Source organism: Uranotaenia lowii, chromosome 3 (genome assembly GCF_029784155.1).
Source record: "Uranotaenia lowii strain MFRU-FL chromosome 3, ASM2978415v1, whole genome shotgun sequence".
Classification (NCBI taxonomy): domain Eukaryota; kingdom Metazoa; phylum Arthropoda; class Insecta; order Diptera; family Culicidae; genus Uranotaenia; species Uranotaenia lowii.
Genome location: NC_073693.1, coordinates 356,387,505 through 356,407,530, shown reverse-complemented (window position 1 = coordinate 356,407,530; position 20,026 = coordinate 356,387,505). Strand labels below are relative to the sequence as shown.

Genomic DNA, 20,026 nt, shown 5'->3' with positions numbered 1-20,026 from the left:
CCGTGCACGTCGTGTTATCAATTTTGAATACCAACTTTGCGGAGAAAGCCTGGAGAATGTGTCGTCTATTCTGGACTTAGGCGTGAAAATTGATAACATTTTTCGAGCATATCGCGCTTACCGCAGCTAAAGGATTTGCATATCCCGGATTTCTGCGTCGAAACACATGTGATTTTGATGACATTTACGCTTTGAAAGCCGTCTATTGCTCTTCGGTACGTAGCATCTTGGAATATGCTGCATAGGTGTGGGCTCCCTATCAGAGCGCACAATGCTACCGCTTCGAACGTGTTCAGCGTAGTTTTGATAGGTACGCTCTACGTCGCCTTCCTTGGAATGAACCGCTTCGGCTTCCACCATATGAGCAAAGATGTGTCCTAATAAACCTAGCCACACTCGAAAAACGCCAAACCGAACTGCAGCAAACCTTCATCTGTGATGTGTTAACTTACCGCATTGACTCAGCATACATTCTCCAACGGGTCAGTGTCCACTAGGACACTTCGACAACGCCTGTTTCTCTGGATAACTTACCACCGTACTACTTATGGAAGAAACCATCCGATAGATAAATGTTGTGAACGTTTCAATTTAGTGTACCATTTGTTCGATTTTAACATGAGTAAGCGTAGTTTTAAATTAGTTTTAAGCAGATTCCCTTAATTTTTTAGATATAAGTCTGCATGGTAATTCAACCAAAGACAAATCAATAAAAAAAACAATAGTGAATGTAAAAATAAAATTATTTGAAGATTTTATTTGAAACTAGCTGATCCCGTACGAACTTCGTTTCGCTTTAAATCATTGGTACGTCAAAATGAGTTTATAAAATGAATTCGAAACATTCTTTCGACAATTTTGGGGAAAAAATTCAACAGTGTTTAAAGTCGCTACTATTACTATTACTTGAAATTCAAATTAAACGGTTGATTGGCTTTTTATTAAAATTTATGTGAGAGTGTTTTCTTCTCGATCGATTGCAAAATCTAGACATTATGGCAGAAACATGTACTATTTGTTTATGTGCACGACTCTTTTGCTTGACCTTCACACTTAAATTGGTATCAATTACCTGCCTCCAACAAAATTATTGCACAAAACACTGAACTTTCAATGAAACCCTCTTTTTCTGTCCCATGGCCCGAAATGCGATAATTGAAACCAATTTTACGTTCCTCAAAACTCCCTTGTGCTATTTTTACTTTTCAAATTATATGTAAAAAAACGTCAGGAATTTGAAAACAGTGAACAGTGAATATAGACGCCCCTTTCGCCGAACCTTGACACGGAACATGCTACCTGGAGTCAATTGCTCATAGTTTATAACCCTCATCTGAACATTTTCATCTCAATCGCGAAAACAGTGAGCAACTAACATGGACGGCCTTTTTTTCCACGATTCAAAACTTAACACCGGAAATCAATTATCTTTTCTGTTAAACTACCATGTGTCAATTTTCATTACAATTCTATGCTCAATCAAGAGAATATCGTAAAAACAGTGAACAGATAATAACCCCTTTTGCCGACCCCTGAGGCAAGATTTGAAACCTGAAAGCAAACGAGCGTTCCTCAAAACTCCTATGCGGAAATTTTCATCTCAATCTAATGTAGAATAACGTCAAAATCGCAAAAACATTAAAGTTGGGTATGGACGACTCCTTCAGCCGACTTCTGATCCGCAATTCGAAACTTGAAATCGATTGCTCGTCCCTCAAAACACTCATGTGCTAATTTTCATCGCAATACGATCTGTAATAACGCCAATATCGCAAAAACATTATTCAGTGAATACATACGACCCCTTTGGCCGACCCCTGACCCTAAATTTGATAACTATAATCGATTGCTCGTCTCTCAAAACACTCATGTGCAAATTTTCATTACAATCCGGTGTATAATAACGCCATATCGCAAAAACATTAATCAGTGGATATGGACGACCCCTTTGGCCGACCCCTGACCATAAATTTGATAACTTTAATCGACTGCTCGTCTCTCAAAACTCTTATGTGCAAATTTTCATCACAATCCCGATGTAAAATAAAGCCAATATCCCAAAAACATTAATCAGTGGATATGGACGACCCCTTTGGCCAACCCTGACCCTAAATTTGATAACTGGAACCGATTGCTCGTCTCTCAAAACACTCATGTGCAAAATTTCATAACAATCCGATGTAAAATAAATCCAATATTCCAAAAACATTTACCAGTGTATATGGACGACCCCTTTGGCCGATCCCTGACCATAAATTTGATAACTTAATCGACTGCTCGTCTCTCAAAACACTCACGTGGAAATTTTCATCACAATCCGCTGTAAAATAAAGTCAATATCGCAAAAACATTTTTCAGTGGATATGGACGACCCCTTTGGCCGACCTCTGACCCTAAATTTGATAACTGTAATCGATTGTTCGTCTCTCAAAACACTCATGTGCAAATTTTCATCACAATCCGACGGAAAATAACGTCAATAACGCGAAAACAATATTTGTCTTGTATGGACGACCCCCTTCGGAAGGGGTCATCCAAAAATCTATAACATTTTTCATCATTCCTGGTCCTAATGAGCATCCATGCCAAATTTCAGATCTCTAGCTCTTAAGACGGCTGAGTCTATAGAAGACAAACAAACAAACAAACAAACATACAGATAATTGCTTTTTATATATATAGATACATAATAAAAGAAATGCTATTTTTTACATTGTTTCTTCGTTTTACGCTTGGAATTGAAAGAATCAGAATTTAGAAATCTTAAGATGTCAGGGTTGTTCAAAAGCTACTTTCGAAATATCGCGCGAAATTCTTCCGGTGTTCCAAATAATTTAGTTTTCAATTCGATCAACAAAATGACGTAATTAACTAACTGATATTTTTGAACTTTTTATTAATTTTTGGACTGTTTAGTTTTTTTTTTCATAATATTTTTAAATGTTTTAGTCACATTCAGTACCTTTTTTTGTAATGATTACTTTATATGTTATGATAGTAATTTTTTCAGTTGAAATCGTTTTTTCTATGAATGTATTTTTTTTTTGTTTTCATTCCTAAGTAGTATTTTTTTTCTCAAATTTTACGAAGTTTTCATCATTTTTGTCATTTCTTAAAAACGATATGCTTTCTGTACCAAACATAAGGCATTGAGGCTCTATCTGTGCCATTCGTTCAATGAAAACAAAGTTCTCCCTCGAGAAGATTCGAGAAACATTGAGTGCTTTATTCATACTTTGACTATGATCACTTTTGTTTGGATCCCTACGCATTGCTCGATAGAGAGCAATGGGGCTTGTCGGCAAGCGCCTGCAAGTATCGACCGCTTGAAGTGAGTTTGAAGTTCCCTCTCAGTGGGGAGAGGTAATCTGTTTAAAGAGAGAAAAATTTTCTCCGTTTAATTTTGATTTTGGTTTTCCGTTTTGATTTTACACATAGTAGCCATCGGAAAACTGCACGTTCAAAAGTTTTCTGCAGAACCAAAATTGATTTAACTAACTGCGGATCTGAGATGCCAAACGGTATTACAAACAGTCAGCACACATTTTACTTAAATATTTTCCTTGATATTGCAAAGTTTTTTTTTTGAGAATCAATTACAAATGTTAAATTTATGTTCAACAAAGAAAAAGTTTCAACTTTCTAAGTAAAAAAAAGCTTTTAATTTTATTTTGCTGCAGTTTCACATACTTTTTTGACAACACTCTGTTGGAGGTGAAACAGGGGGGGGGGGAGAGAGGGGGTGATGGGGTAAACGCTTCAATTGAACCTTCTTGTTAATCGTAGAAAAATAGCTTGACATCTGACGTAAAGATTTACCATAACAGTTTTAACAAAAAAATATTAATCTTATATTTACATTTTTATTCTGTGTCAAGTCAGAAAATTTTACGAAACATAAAAATATATCTCAACAGGCAGCCCTGCTGGCCCTAGAATATAACATCAAAACAAACAAAAAAAAACTCTCTCACCGACAGTTTTTCGCGATTTTAACAACTTTCACCACCTCGTTCGATACGGCACCGGTATCGTCCAAAGGAACCATTTTGATAAGTGCCATATTTTAATAGGAAATTGAACTAGTGATCAAAAAAACATACCCCATTAGAGCATCTGTATTCGTGGTCTATTCTTGGGTCTATTTATACAAGAATTGAACCAAAGAAATAAGATCCGATCCAATGAAAAAACTGGCAACTGCACTCGTGTTCCATTAACTGTCAAACGGTTTAGAACTGCGTCAAATTGGATCCAAATCTCATCAGTTTTGGATCAATCCCTATACCAGCTCTAAAAAAAAGTTGAGTTGAAACTGGTATAATGGATCACCAGTGCGGTTGCTCGGGTCGGAATTTGGGTCTAAACTGGCTGTTTGGACCACGGATACAGGTGCTCTTGGGTGCACAAAGGTGAGTGCGTTTGAAGGCGAAATTTATCAACTGGGCTAAGAGTAGGCGTATGCTTTAATGTCATCACGCGGTTTTTCGGCTCCGCAGATTTTAAAGAAAACAACAAATTTTGAAGAACTAAATTTAATTAGTGTTGAAAGTTCCCAAAAGAAACCGTTCATGTTAAAGTTACAAGTTTGAATAGCACAAAAAAAGTTTTAAAAAAATTCGTAGTACAGTAAAAGTTAACAAAAGAAAAAACTTGAACTAAGAAAACCTGGAAAAGATGTTTTGTGAAGGCACTTGTGAATTGGACTTGATGAAAAAATTGAATTAAAATCAACACGGACAAGTTTCAGTCAACAAAAATTCTGAAGTTTACTGAAGTCCGCAGGAAATGTAATCGTTGCTGGTAAAGGGTTGCAGATGACATCAATTAAACAACATGTTTTTACCCACATCATGTTTCGGTAGTTTGTGGTGCGATCTATCCATTGTTTTAGTTCATTCTATCGTTGAACCGTTTTTACAATCTACTGTATAAAAATAAATTCTTATAATACCCTATGAAATAGTGAACCTGCATATAAGAAAAGCGACAAAATATCTAACCTAAGCTTGCCAGATTGCCCGGTTTTATCCGGGTTTGCCCGGATATTTGATGCAAAATTTCGAGAAAGTCCGGTCCGGCCCGGTTTCCCGGATATCGTGAAAAAAGTCCGGATATTGCCCGGATTTTTCACAATTTTCATAAAGAAACCAAAAAAAAAACATTTTTGAGTAAGTTTCAGCAAAATCTATTAACGGTAAGGAAATTTTCAACGGTTGTTTCAAATAATTTCGCTGATATACTTTTATAAACCTTTAAATATTTAAGTGTTCCAAAAAGTTTTTGGAAGTCTGCAATTACATTAATAAAATATTAATTCCATTTTTTTTGCATTTTTTCTTGGCTTTCATATATAATAACACCTAAATTTTGCCCGGTTTTTGCCCGGTTTTTGGATTTGTAAAATTGAAATCCATGCCCTGATTTTGCCAGGTTTTTTTTTTAAAATACCCGGAATTGCTAGGCCCGGATGGGAGTGGAAAAAATTCTGGCAACCTTAATCTAACCACATTGCCGAAACACATTGAACAAAAAAACCCTCAACACTTTTTTTGTGGCTCAATGTTCAAACTCCAAAGTGAATGCTCAGTGATTCCAACAAAACAATATTAAATTTAATGCATAACTTGAATTTTGTCAACAAACCCAGAGTTTTCTTACTATGAACACGAACCACCGCAGCAGTGAAAAAATTACGCCCAATCATAAATGCATATGATGCGCTTTAAAACTATTTGCTTGAACTACAACAGCAATCACAATACTCTCCTTGGCTAAGTTTTCAATTAGAAAGCTTACAGCTCCACAACAAAAGCTCGGATTGATTGGAATAGATTTTGACAGTTCTCTTGTATCGATTGAAATTTTGTATTTCAGGCGTCGCTTCTTTTACATGTAGGTTCACTACTATGAAGCGTTTGATAGGGAACTCCGCACCTCATTCCTCCCCTTGATGCTGTATCTTTTCCGGTTTTCATCACATGGTTGGCCTGACCTTAGTTGTATCTACAATGCCATCAATATGTAACAGATATAACGTCTGCGGTGAAACCGTGCACCCATGGTTGACCTACATACATACATACATATAGAAATAAATGGATTTTGCCCAGATATTGCCTGTCGACATTTTGAAATTTAAATTTCCTCAAAATCGGCGAAAAAGTTAATGTGATCTCTTGCAAGGGTTGGAAGTATAATTTAAATGGAGGATCTTTTTGTTTCCGTTTAAAATTCATAATCGATTTGATACGTTCACAAGTTTCGAAATCGATCCAAAAAACCATCACAATGCAAATCCAAACCACTCAAGGCCGGATCCGTTTTATTGCTTATACATATTTGGACAGCAATTGAAGATACAGGATCATTCTTCCAAAAATATTTTCTGGGAATTTTAGTTTACAGTTTTTGGAGTCCAGTTTCGCAGTTTCCCATAAGCTAGAAATGCACAGTTCATGCTAAAACTAAAAAAAAGGTTCTAGCCAGTGAATTTTAGCTCATATCCACATTAAATCATTGAACGGAATGCTGTGTAGATATGTTTATACAACAACGACTTTCCAATTCCATGATCGGCCATCAATTTTGTGCATGGACCAAAAGAATGGTGTTTGGGACTAGCAAGTTCTAGTCAATAACAATAATAGACACTTTGTATACTTTTTTGGAACTATTGCAAGCAGATTTATAAATCGTGAGTCTTAAATTTTTTGTTGTGTTACATTCAATGTAGAAAATGATTTCACATAGACGTAATTTCTTTTTATGTAGCTTAATTTTGCACTTTTCAGGTCCATGGCCAGTTGGGATAAGTTCAACTACCATCCAAAATAAAATGTACCGTACTGCCTTTCCTATTAAGGATAAAACGAAAAAAGAAAATCGGCTCTCACTTTGGGAAAGATGCCCAACGTCCCTTGCCATCTTTGTATTCTAATAAGATTCCAGAAATAGAATTAGGACATACGGATGTGACACTGATGGGCATCGTTCGCTCAAAAACAAACAAGCATTGAATCAAATTTAGTCAGGTAACGCATTTTATTTCGGTTCCTCGCTAAAATAGCGAGAAAAAGGTCAAACTATTTGTGTAAGCTGACAGTGTTTGTCTTTGTAGCATGTTCAAAATAGCTAGGTTTTTATCATTTAAGTGCGGAATCTTGTCTTGGGACTTGTGTATAAATAAAACCGGGAAAAATCTAAAACATATGAGTCGATCACAGAGGTAGTTTTATTGACTAGCTTATCGATTGCTAGAAATGAGAGAACCGCCATCAGCTGCTCTCGCAATTGCAGTTGCAATTCTCCAAACTTGCTCGATAAAGTTCGTCGTACATTCGGTAGCAATCGTCACAACTCGCTCCTTCGGCCACTCGATCATTCGATCCATTCAGATAGTGCACGATCTCTGATCCAAAGCAGCCGATCATGGTGTGATAAGCTCTCTGACAAGTGTCCAGATACTTGACCATCTTCTTTTCGACGCACCGATACGCTCTCTGCAGAAGACACGATTCACTTCGACACGATCCCCCAATGCCTAGCCACCGAAACAGCTGATCGACTCGTGGTCCATGACGATCGCTGTAAAGGCCCAGCTTCAACGAAACGCAGCGCACCAAACACCAAGTGGGCGGATCATTCGGGAATATCCCTCGCTGATACAGTCGAATACGCTCCGGTGGAAGATTCAGATACAGGAAACACTCCAACGTAGTGCTGATCAGTTCTTCCCGGTTGATCTGATCCGTTTTCACCAAGTACTCGGGCGTCGTGATGTCTACCAGTTGTAACAGGAATAACAAACTCAAACCAAACACGGAAGCCCCCAAAGAAGACATGGCGTTAGGGGGAAATGTCCGAAAGAACTAAGTCAGTTTTTGGCTAGACCCCTCAAGGTAATATAATAGTTTTCGAGAAAGGCACGTCGGTGTTTTGGTACAGAGGCGATAACCCACTTTCTATCTTCTGCTGAACAGTGTCAGTCGAAGTTGTCGTCTAGTGCCGAAAACAGGTCACGTTTGAAATGCGGAGTTAAATTTTTGCTCGTCGGAGAAAATTCCTTCGAAGAAAAAAACACTTCTGAATTCGAAAAACAGTTCCTTAACTAAGCTTGATTTTTCAACTGTGTGCGGAAATCGTTGCCAAAAAATTTGAAATCTTTATCTCATGATTGATGGAGAATAAATTAAATCAACTGACGCGACGCGACGATTGTAGATAAGCACTTCCGATTGAATATGAAAACAAATGGTCTTTAAGACGGGGCTTCCGGTCTTGAATCAAAAACTGATAACTCGAAACAATGATATTTGAAGACAGATTTATGGAGTCCTGTTCTTGCTAGACGTTGTGAAATTCAATTACGAATATTCATAAAAAATTGACAGCATTTCCTGAAAACAGTAAAAAAAATCGAACAAATACAAAATAACAATATAACAAGGTGATTGAAGGCTGGAGAAACGAACTGCAAAATAAAAAAAATGCCAAAAATGACAAAAATGACAAAAATGACAAAAATGACAAAAATGACAAAAATGACAAAAATGACAAAAATGACAAAAATGACAAAAATGACAAAAATGACAAAAATGACAAAAATGACAAAAATGACAAAAATGACAAAAATGACAAAAATGACAAAAATGACAAAAATGACAAAAATGACAAAAATGACAAAAATGACAAAAATGACAAAAATGACAAAAATGACAAAAATGACAAAAATAAATAACAAACATTACAAAAAAGTCTTTTTTGACAATTTTGATAATTTTGACAATTTTGACAATTTTGACAATTTTGACAATTTTGATAATTCAGACAATTTTGACAATTTGACAATTTTGACAATTTTGACAATTTTGACAATTTTGACAATTTTGACAATTTTGACAATTTTGACAATTTTGACAATTTTGACAATTTTGACAATTTTGACAATTTTGACAATTTTGACAATTTTGACAATTTTGACAATTTTGACAATTTTGACAATTTTGACAATTTTGACCATTTTGACAATTTTGATAATTCAGACAATTTTGACAATTTTGACAATTTTGACAATTTTGACAATTTTGACAATTTTGACAATTTTGACAATTTTGACAATTTTGACAATTTTGACAATTTTGACAATTTTGACAATTTTGACAATTTTGACAATTTTGACAATTTTGATTAATTTGACAATTTTGATTATTTGGACAATTTTGTCAATTTTGACAATTTTGACAATTTTGACAATTTTGACAATTTTGGCAATTTTGACAATTTTGACAATTTTGACAATTTTGACAATTTTGACAATTTTGACAATTTTGACAATTTTGACAATTTTGACAATTTTGACAATTTTGACAATTTTGACAATTTTGACAATTTTGACAATTTTGACAATTTTTACAATTTTTACAATTTTGACAATTTTGACTATCTTGACAATTGTGTCAATTTAAACAATTTCGATAGTTTTGAAAATTTCGACAATTTTGACAATTTTGAAAATTTAAACCATTCGCATTTTGGTAAATATTGCTTCTGAATTCTGTATGACAAAATTGAGTGCCGATTGCCTTAGAAACAATCCCGTTGAACTTAGTCAATCGTCCCGATACCCATTCACATAATGAAGAGTCCATTACTGCTGAACAGTGTCAGTCGAAGTTGTCGTCTAGTGCCGAAAACAGGTCACGTTTGAAATGCGGAGTTAAATTTTTGCTCGTCGGAGAAAATTCCCTCGAAGAAAAAAACACTTCTGAATTCGGAAAACAGTTCCTTAACTAAGCTTGATTTTTCAACTGTGTGCGGAAATCGTTGCCAAAAAATTTGAAATCTTTATCTCATGATTGATGGAGAATAAATTAAATCAACTGACGCGACGCGACGATTGTAGATAAGCACTTCCGATTGAATATGAAAACAAATGGTCTTTAAGACGGGGCTTCCGGTCTTGAATCAAAAACTGATAACTCGAAACAATGATATTTGAAGACAGATTTATGGAGTCCTGTTCTTGCTAGACGTTGTAAAATTCAACTACGAATATTCATAAAAAATTGACAGCATTTCCTGAAAACAGTAAAAAAAATCGAACAAATACAAAATAACAATATAACAAGGTGATTGAAGGCTGGAGAAACGAACTGCAAAATAAAAAAAATGCCAAAAATGACAAAAATGACAAAAATGACAAAAATGACAAAAATGACAAAAATGACAAAAATGACAAAAATGACAAAAATGACAAAAATGACAAAAATGACAAAAATGACAAAAATGACAAAAATGACAAAAATGACAAAAATGACAAAAATGACAAAAATGACAAAAATGACAAAAATGACAAAAATGACAAAAATGACAAAAATGACAAAAATGACAAAAATGACAAAAATGACAAAAATGACAAAAATGACAAAAATGACAAAAATGACAAAAATGACAAAAATGACAAAAATGACAAAAATGACAAAAATGACAAAAATGACAAAAATGACAAAAATGACAAAAATGACAAAAATGACAAAAATGACAAAAATGACAAAAATAAATAACAAACATTACAAAAAAGTCTTTTTTGACAATTTTGATAATTTTGACAATTTTGACAATTTTGACAATTTTGACAATTTTGACAATTTTGATAATTCATACAATTTTGACAATTTGACAATTTTGACAATTTTGACAATTTTGACAATTTTGACAATTTTGACAATTTTGACAATTTTGACAATTTTGATAATTGAGACAATTTTGACAATTTTGACAATTTTGACAATTTTGACAATTTTGACAATTTTGACAATTTTGACAATTTTGACAATTTTGACAATTTTGACAATTTTGACAATTTTGACAATTTTGACAATTACGACAATTTTGACAATTTTGATTAATTTGACAATTTTGATTATTTGGACAATTTTGTCAATTTTGACAATTTTGACTATTTTGACAATTTTGACAATTTTGGCAATTTTGACAATTTTGACAATTTTGACAATTTTGAAAATTTTGACAATTTTGACAATTTTGATAATTTTGACAATTTTGACAATTTTGACAATTTTGACAATTTTGACAATTTTGACAGTTTTGACAATTTTGACAATTTTGACAATTTTGACAATTTTTACAATTTTTACAATTTTTACAATTTTGACAATTTTGACTATCTTGACAATTGTGTCAATTTAAACAATTTCGACAGTTTTGAAAATTTCGACAATTTTGACAATTTTGAAAATTTAAACCATTCGCATTTTGGTAAATATTGCTTCTGAATTCTGTATGACAAAATTGAGTGCCGATTGCCTTAGAAACAATCCCGTTGAACTTAGTCAATCGTCCCGATACCCATTCACATAATGAAGAGTCCATTACAGAGCCCATTTTCGTCTCGTTATGATTGTTATGGTGCCCTATAAATGATGTTTTGGGTGTCCCTTTTTCGGTTTCGAAGCCCTCGAAAAGCATAAAAAATGGCACAACTGCCGAAAACAATCGGCAACATGACGCATTCGCTTTCTTCCCAAGACTTTACTATGGCCATCATCATCTTCATCAGCTGATTCAATTTAAAAAGCTTTTCCGAAAAATGTTCCGGAAAAAGGTGATTCCTTTTCCTGTTTTTTTTTTCATCTGCAAACATTCAACCGATATGTCTACATTCATACATATATCGTCGTCCAGCTAACGTCTTTTATTATATTTTGTCGAACGGTTTTTTTTTTTGCGTTCCCCTCAAAATTTTTCCCTACTTGACTTGAGGTCGGTTTCTTCAAATTTTCCTCCAACTTTTGATGGGAAGGGAAATATTCCGGAACTCTGGTGTGGTTCCAAGATGTTGTTGATGATGCTGTTGCCGCTTTTGGGATCGGAGAGGGAAATTCAATCTTGAAGGAAATTGGGTTTGATGAAAAAGTTGTTGTGATTTTCTTTTGGACTTTTCTTCGTTCGCGCAATTCGTTAAGTTTGACTTTTCATCACTTTTTCGACAGTTTTTTTTTTCCTTTTTCCAGCGAACCCTAGCCTTTTTATGGGTGGACGTTAAAATTTTGTTTTCGGAAGTCGCCGATTTTTGTTTTATTTTCTTCTTCTGGCGTTGTTATTTTGGCTGCGTTTCTTTTCATGATTAATAATGCAGCTGGTGAGCAATGCTTTTGCTGGTGGTGGTCCGAGATGGAAAGTTTCTATTCCGAGAAAGGCCAGACGGAGAAAAATAATGTCTGGGTTGTTTGGCAATCCGCAAAAAAATTTACACAAATTTGCAGACCTTTCTATACTTTGTCACTTTGTCAGCGACCTTAAAGTTGATGTAAAGAAATAAGCAAAAATGAGAAACTAGGCTATGATTATTAAAATTAGAACTCTGAGAATTTCATACTGTGATAAAATGGAGTTTTTTTTTTTTTTTGTAAATACGATAACATTTTTAATCATTAGTTTAGCAAGTAATTTTAATTACTTTTCCTCATTCGAAAAATTCTGCAAAAGAAAATTGATAAAAGTGTATGACCGGCTCAGAACTCTAGCTAACCGAAAGCAGAAAACCTCCCTCGAAAGCTCCTACTCCTGAGTGAGTATCCAGAGTTCCTTTGATAGGAAGAGTATTTTTCCGAATGTTTTCGAGCAGTAGCCTAGGTTGGGAATTTTTCGAGGGTTCTCACGTTTTCTGTTCGCTCTCGTTTAGGAATGTGCTTTATTGACAAGCACAGGATCCATGCTAGTAGATAGAGCTGAATGAGCACCCAACGATGATGGTCGAAAGCAAACAACAAAGAACATCAGCATGTGCGACGTCTGGAAACTTGCTGCTAGTAGACGTTACTGATAATGCTGGCATCAAGCGTTGTTTTTTTTTGGGAATTTCGCTATCAACATCCCAAAAGTGTTGGGAATTACCAAAATAAAAACAAAACTAAACAAATGCAATCTACTCTGAAAAAAATGGCCAAAGAAGTGGGCGAACATGTTCTTAGACAACTCTCACAAATAGAATAAGAAGATGAAGAAGAATTTTGATCCTTTTGACAGTTTTGACAATTTTGACAATTTTGACAATTTTGACAATTTTGAAAATTGTGGCAATTTTGACATTTTTGTAAATTTTGACCATTTTGACAGTTTAGACAATTTTGACAATTTTGACAATTTTGACAATTTTGACAATTTTGACAATTTTGACAATTTTGACAATTTTGACAATTTTGACAATTTTGACAATATTGACAATTTTGACAATTTTGACAATTTTGACAATTTTGACAATTTTGACAATTTTGACAATTTTGACAATTTTGACAATTTTGACAATTTTGACAATTTTGACAATTTTGACAATTTTGACAATTTTGACAATTTTGACAATTTTGACAATTTTGACAATTTTGACAATTTTGACAATTTTGACAATTTTGTCAATTTTGTCAATTTTGTCAATTTTTATAATTTTTTCAATTTTGTCAAATCAGTCAATTCTGTAAATTTTTTCAATTTTATCAATATTGTCAATTTTGTCAATTTTGTTAATTTTGTAAATCATGCAAATCATGCAAATTATGTAAATTTTGTAAATTTTGTAAATTTTGTAAATTTAGTAAATTTAGTAAATTTTGTAAATTTTGTAAATTTTGTAAATTTTGTAAATTTTGTAAATTTAGTAAATTTTGTAAATTTTGTAAATTTTGTAAATTTTGTAAATTTTGTTAATTTTGTAAATTTTGTAAATTTTGTAAATTTTGTAAATTTTGTAAATTTTGTTAATTTTGTAAATTTTGTTAATTTTGTTAATTTTGTTAATTTTGTTAATTTTGTTAATTTTGTTAATTTTGTTAATTTTGTTAATTTTGTTAATTTTGTTAATTTTGTTAATTTTGTTAATTTTGTTAATTTTGTTAATTTTGTAAATTTTGTTAATTTTGTAAATTTTATAAATTTTGTAAATTTTGTAAATTTTGTAAATTTTGTCAATTTTGTAAATTTTGTATATTTATAAATTTTGTAAATTTTGTAAATGTTGTAAATATTGTTAATATTGTAAATCTTGTCAATTTTGAAAATTTTCTCAATTTTGTCAATTTTGTAAATTTTGTCATTTCTAACAATTTTGACAATTTTGTCAATTTTGTCAATTCTGTCAAATTTATCAAATTTAACAAAAAAAATTCCATATTTTGTATCACAGTTTTTTTTTTTTTTTGTATTTTGTCGACCGATTTTTATTTAAGGCGTCACAGTTTTTTTTGCATGTTTTTTTTCTTATATTTTTATTTTGTCGACCGATTTTTATTGAGGTCGTTATATTTTTTGAAAACCAACCCTCAAAAGATGCGAATTTATACGTACACTCAGGCAAATTTCTATTATAATTCTCATAAGATACTTCTTATGAACCGCTTTTTAGAGTGTTAAATTGTTTTTCATAAGAGTCTTATGAAATACTTTTAATACATTTTACAAAACTCTTATGAGAAGAAACGGCATTGTGAAAAAATAATGAACGCATTCAACACAGTCATTTATTTTATCGTCGTCAGTTTAAAATTTACTACTTTTCTTTTATACTTTAAAATGCGATTTTGGATTACAAAATGGTAAGTTTTAGTTCAAATTTATTTTTTGTTGAAAATATTTGTTAATACGATAGATACATTTCATGTTTTATTTAATTTTCAGATTGGTAACCGGCAACAAGCGCGAAGTCAATGATTCGCGGCGCAATAAAAAAATTTCTGGAACCAGGTTTTGAAAGGCAACTGATTGTCATCATGATATTATTTCATTCCAAATATGCGGAAAATAAAATGGAATGAAAAATAATCTTGAATTATTTTAATTTTTTGCGAGATATTCTCATAAGACACATTCCACGCGCTTGTACCGATCAAAAGTGATTTTTATCCGTTTGCGTATCAAAAAATCTCAAAATTGTCTATAATTTTGATAATTCGACCCACACAAAACCAACGGAAAAAAGAGAAAAAAGTTTTTTTACACATGTTTTAGATGATTTTGAAAATCATTTTTTTGTTGAAAAAAGTGGTGATTTTGACAACTTTTACAAAATCATTAGTTTTAATATATGGATGATTTGATTTTGGAAATATTTTTAGTATGTTCAGAAGCCAAAAAACACGGCTTCATTTTGTAGAAAAAAGAATCAGTTTATATCCAATGTAGTTGGTTTGAAAAGCGAACAAAAACAGTCGCAAATGAGTGAAATCACGTCACAAAAAAAGGAAAGTTTTTAATTTTACGAGAAAACGCTGATTTTTTATGGAATAAAAAAATGAGATGTTCTTTGAAAATGATAAAACGATTCTAAAACACTAAAATTTATAGAAATCGGTTGGAATCTAGCTGAGTTACAACAGCGCGAATGAGTGAATTCACGTCACAAAATTTGATTTTTTGTTAAATTTTATAAGAAAAATATGCTTTGAAAGCTGTTTTGACCCTCCAGATGGTCGGATTTTTACAAATTGAGCATAATTTAGTTGATTTTTTTTTAAATAAGTTCATTATTTTCAAATAAAAATACAAAAAGATTGAAAAAAAATATTTTTTTTGTGAATCTTTAAATGAAAACAATAGTAATTTTAACATATGATTCCTCAATATGTTGCTATTCAAGTGCCAATCAAAATAAGGAAAAAGTTAGGTGTAGATACTAAAAATTTGTGATTGTAAAAGTCGCAACAACAAAATATCGTTTTTGAAAGTGTGCATAAAATTTGGAGACTCCAAAGAATGGTTCAGTATAACCACAGTATAACTTTATATTTCGTGACGTGAATTCACTCAACTACCATGTTCTGTTTGAACTGAGTGAATTCACGTCACAACTTTAAATAAGCATAACTTCGTTCGTTGTTGTTCAATTAAAAAGCTCCGTACATCAAATTGTGGGTAATTGTTTTCTTTACAACTCATTCGAAGACAACGATATTCTATTTCCACAGAAAGAATAGGAAATCAAAGATGTATGTACTAAAGTCCGAAATGGTTAGTTCTAACGTGAATTCACGTCACAAAAGTAATTAATCACAACAGAAACAACTTAAATTTTAAAAAGACCAAATTATATTCATTTTGAAGGAAATTCAATTTGCGACCGTTTGCTACAATTTTTTTTCATTTTCATGTGAATTGGTTGACTTCAAGAATGATAACAGTGCAGAAAAGTCCGGAAAATCGATTTCACGTCACGGTGGAATGTGTCATAAGAAGATTTAATTTAAAGCTATAATCCTGCATTGGAACCAGTGTTCATCCATGTTCATGGTTCTTTCTATCATAAGATAATCTTATGAATTTCATAAATTTTTCTTATGGCGCCACTTCATATGAGGATCTTATGGCATACCTCACAGGATTTTTTTGAGTGTACAACAAATTTGCCGAAGAAAGTATGTTGTTTAATCAAAATTCAAAAAGTTATTGACGATTTAGTTCCTTTAAAACATCTCTCTTCAGGAAATCATAATTTTATTATAAGCAAACTGAACAATAATTCTAGTTATGTACATAATTTCAAAAAATGCCAAAGATTTCTCGGTAACGAGATCTTCCAATGGATTAACTCCAGTGGCTGCAAGACCTCGACAGCTCCACAATTGAAGAATTTTAATCGATCAATATTTTCTATAACAGTGCTTGTTATCTGTAACTCGGTGTTCGATCGAGTTTCGTATCTCAAAAATTGTTGAAAGTCTATAAGGGTGGCTCAATTTTCTTCAGCTCCTTTGCGTCACACTGTCGACAAACTCATGGTACACTTATGCTCACGCTTTTGGGAAACTTCATGAATTCGTCATAAATTGATTGCTGGTACCAAAAATCAGCACGAATCGTGTCAATATGCAACTGATAGTCGATGTATTTAAGCACTGATGTCAAAAAAATTCTTCAATTGAATTTTCTTGCATTTGATTTTTGATACAGCTTTGCTTTTTGTAGGTTTTTTTAAACATTGCCAAGTTCCAATAAGTTTATAAACTTTTCTAGAAACGCTCCGCTTCAATTGGTAAGGAAGACTTGCTCGATCCCAGGTCATCAAAAGATCTGTTGTCACATGTAAGCGTCAGATAACACTTCCATCGAGGTGGTAGAGATTTATCGCGGTTTAACGTAGTTTTTTGCAAAAATCAGTAGAATATCGCAGTGAGTGCTTTGCGTGTGACGCTTCAGAATTGCGTTCGAGTTAGGTACATATTTGATTGCTTCAAGTAGCTCACAGCTGCTGGCTGGCTGATGGGGTGGCTGTGCGGCGATGTAAGCACAACGAGTTTTAGACTATTTTTAACTTTAACGACGTTTACATTATTACTCTAATTTACATTCAATGATCATGTAAAACGTTTGTCGTATTTTTGGTTTTCAGATAACATGTATTACAAAGAATTCGGCCGGTGTTAAAAGAAGTACCGTCAACTGGGGCATCATACACACTTTTCACCATGAATGGTTTCTAAAAACTTAACGTACACATAATTATTATTGATAGGACATCAAATTAATTTAGTCAGAAAAATTATTGGTTTCCCCAGTTATTTTTAAATTCACAAAAATATGCGATTATCACCCTACTTAAAAAGGGACAAGATGCAACAAACTTTGTTGTTAATGAAAAAACAAATGGAAACGTCGATTATTAATAGCTCTAGATATATTTGTGATGTCATAACGTATAAAGCAAGTTTCGATTTTGCTCAAATTTGTTCTGTCAAAAATGATTTGAAAAAAAGCATAAGGGCGCTGCATACAGTGTGTGTGAAGTTTTTCCCCAAAAATCCGCCTTCGAAACAACGAACGACTGCGCAACAACGTCAACAGCATGCAGCCAGATTGGTTTGTCATCTCACAACCAGAGGGCCAACTTGGATAGTCGATGCTTCCGGGTATTCACACGATCGACAGCGACGCCCCGACGATACCACGAACGACGAGCGATCGCGAAGCGAGAGCATCGACCGAAACTCGCGGTTCAAGGCCGGTCAAATGCGGCTTCCTGGTGCTGGCTCACTTTGCTAAAAACCACCGCAGTGTACACACAAGCAACTAGAAAATTTAAAAGTGCAAATAACAGCCAGACACCAGGTAAGCCAACCGCCGCTCATCCGCCATTTTGCTCTCGCCAAAAAGGACGCGCGCTAATGTCAGTGTCTCCTTACGACAGGACCCCTTTGTTTGGGACAAAAGACCGGGGTTGGAATTACCTTTTTCCTCCAACTACGACGGGAATAACCACCACCGAGTTTCGGTTAACCCTCGATCAAGGGCCTCGGTCGATCGTCCATCCTGAACGCTACGAATCGACCGGCACCGTGAACCAGAAACCAGTTGAAGGCCTCTGCCAACACGAAGCGTGATCTAACACCTATCGGAGGTGCCGCCATCAACCGTCAAACACGAGAGCCGATTCCTTTAAAACGTCAGCCTTACCGTCTAGGAGGTGGCAGCATCCACAATGGCTTGGCCCTCCAGGTATCGTGCTCTTTTTGTAAAACGATCTGTGCAGTGCATACGGTAAATAAAATATTCTTGTCGAGAAGTGCAATTTTGGGGTTTTTTCTGAGTGCATACTGGAAGCTCCCTGCGATTTTGATTGTAAGCGTGCCGCCCTGAGGCCTAGAAAGGGAATCTCTTACACGCCGGTGGGAGTGGTAGGTTCAATACTTACACACAATCTTATCATTACTTTTAGTGCCCAACATTGTGGCTTCCATGATTGAGCCGATCCGAGCTTATAATATCCTTTCCTGAGATCATATCTACTGAATGCTACCCCACAGTTCATATCAGCATACAATTTCTTGAGACGCATGACTGGTAATTTTTGCACGTTTGTGGGCTTAAAATTTACCTCAAGATTTGTTAAAAAATTAATACACCAAAAGAACTGAAATGACTTACAATTTTATGTCAACCTTACTTAGGCTTCTCTGAAAAAAATCGCAACCTCTGTATTTCACTATCGATAAAAAATCGTTTGAAAGTTCTTGAAATTCTTGAAAATATTCCATTCTAACATAAATTAGATACTAAGAAGTAGATAGGTAAATAATCATAGATTTTTCGACAATGACTACCGAGCTACCTAACAAAAACCTTCCAATCACCTTTAGCCATAGTGACGGTTTCTTAGACCTAAAAACACCAAGCGTTGAAAGAATTTTTCAGTTAGACGACACGGTTTGAAGGACTTACATATGGTGTCGAACCGCTGATGGTTGGTTTATTAACTCAGTAATAGATTTTTTTCATAAAGGTTGCCTTACATCATCAATAACTTTTTCAATCTTTAAATAATCCGCTTATCATAAAAAATGCAAAAATGTGCACTTTTCGATGGACGAGCCTTCCAAAATTTCCACTAAATTACACTAAATGCTTTCTATAGGGCTTAAGCCACTTCTAAACCCATCATAATGTATGAGACAATTGTAAATCGTGGCTTGTTACCACTTTGTTTCAAAGACAACGAACCATTTTATCCAATCTACAACGTGTCAGGTTAAAAAAAAAATTTTAAGATATTTTTTTTTTACTTTGACTGTTACTCCTGAGAGTGATGTGATAGGACTTTGACATACTCAACAAACTTATGTATTTTGATCAGATAAACAAGTTTGTCAAAAACATCAAAGCCTACAGCTAGATTGTTGTTCTGCACCATTGTGCACTGGTTTGGGACAGGTTTGACTCATCTCACTCCATTCCAACTGCTCGAAACAAATGAAGAATTATGGAAAGGTACCTGAATACCAGACCATTGATTATATATTCGTCGAGATACTTCGGCTGGCTTTATTCCAAAATTCATTGTATATCAGTCTTCCGATCATTTGACGACCTGTCGAAACCCCCCAATAATTCCCCTGAATAGAGTTAATCTATTTTATTATATAATCAATCAATAGATACAACAATTCATATTTCACCTTGCTACCATCTGCAATTCCAATGTATGATTGTTATTTTCCCTGTTTTCAAAAGAAATCAGGAACGC

At 33.7% G+C, this 20,026-nt stretch overlaps 1 protein-coding gene across 1 annotated transcript; it reads right to left on the bottom strand.

Annotated features, from left to right (window-relative positions):
• Positions 1–7,277: 7,277 nt before the first annotated feature.
• Positions 7,278–7,844, bottom strand: LOC129753979 (general odorant-binding protein 99a-like). The gene has a single exon (XM_055749832.1). The coding sequence runs from the start codon at positions 7,842–7,844 to the stop codon at positions 7,278–7,280; it is 567 nt and encodes a 188-aa protein (XP_055605807.1).
• Between the last annotated feature and the right edge of the window lie 12,182 nt (positions 7,845–20,026).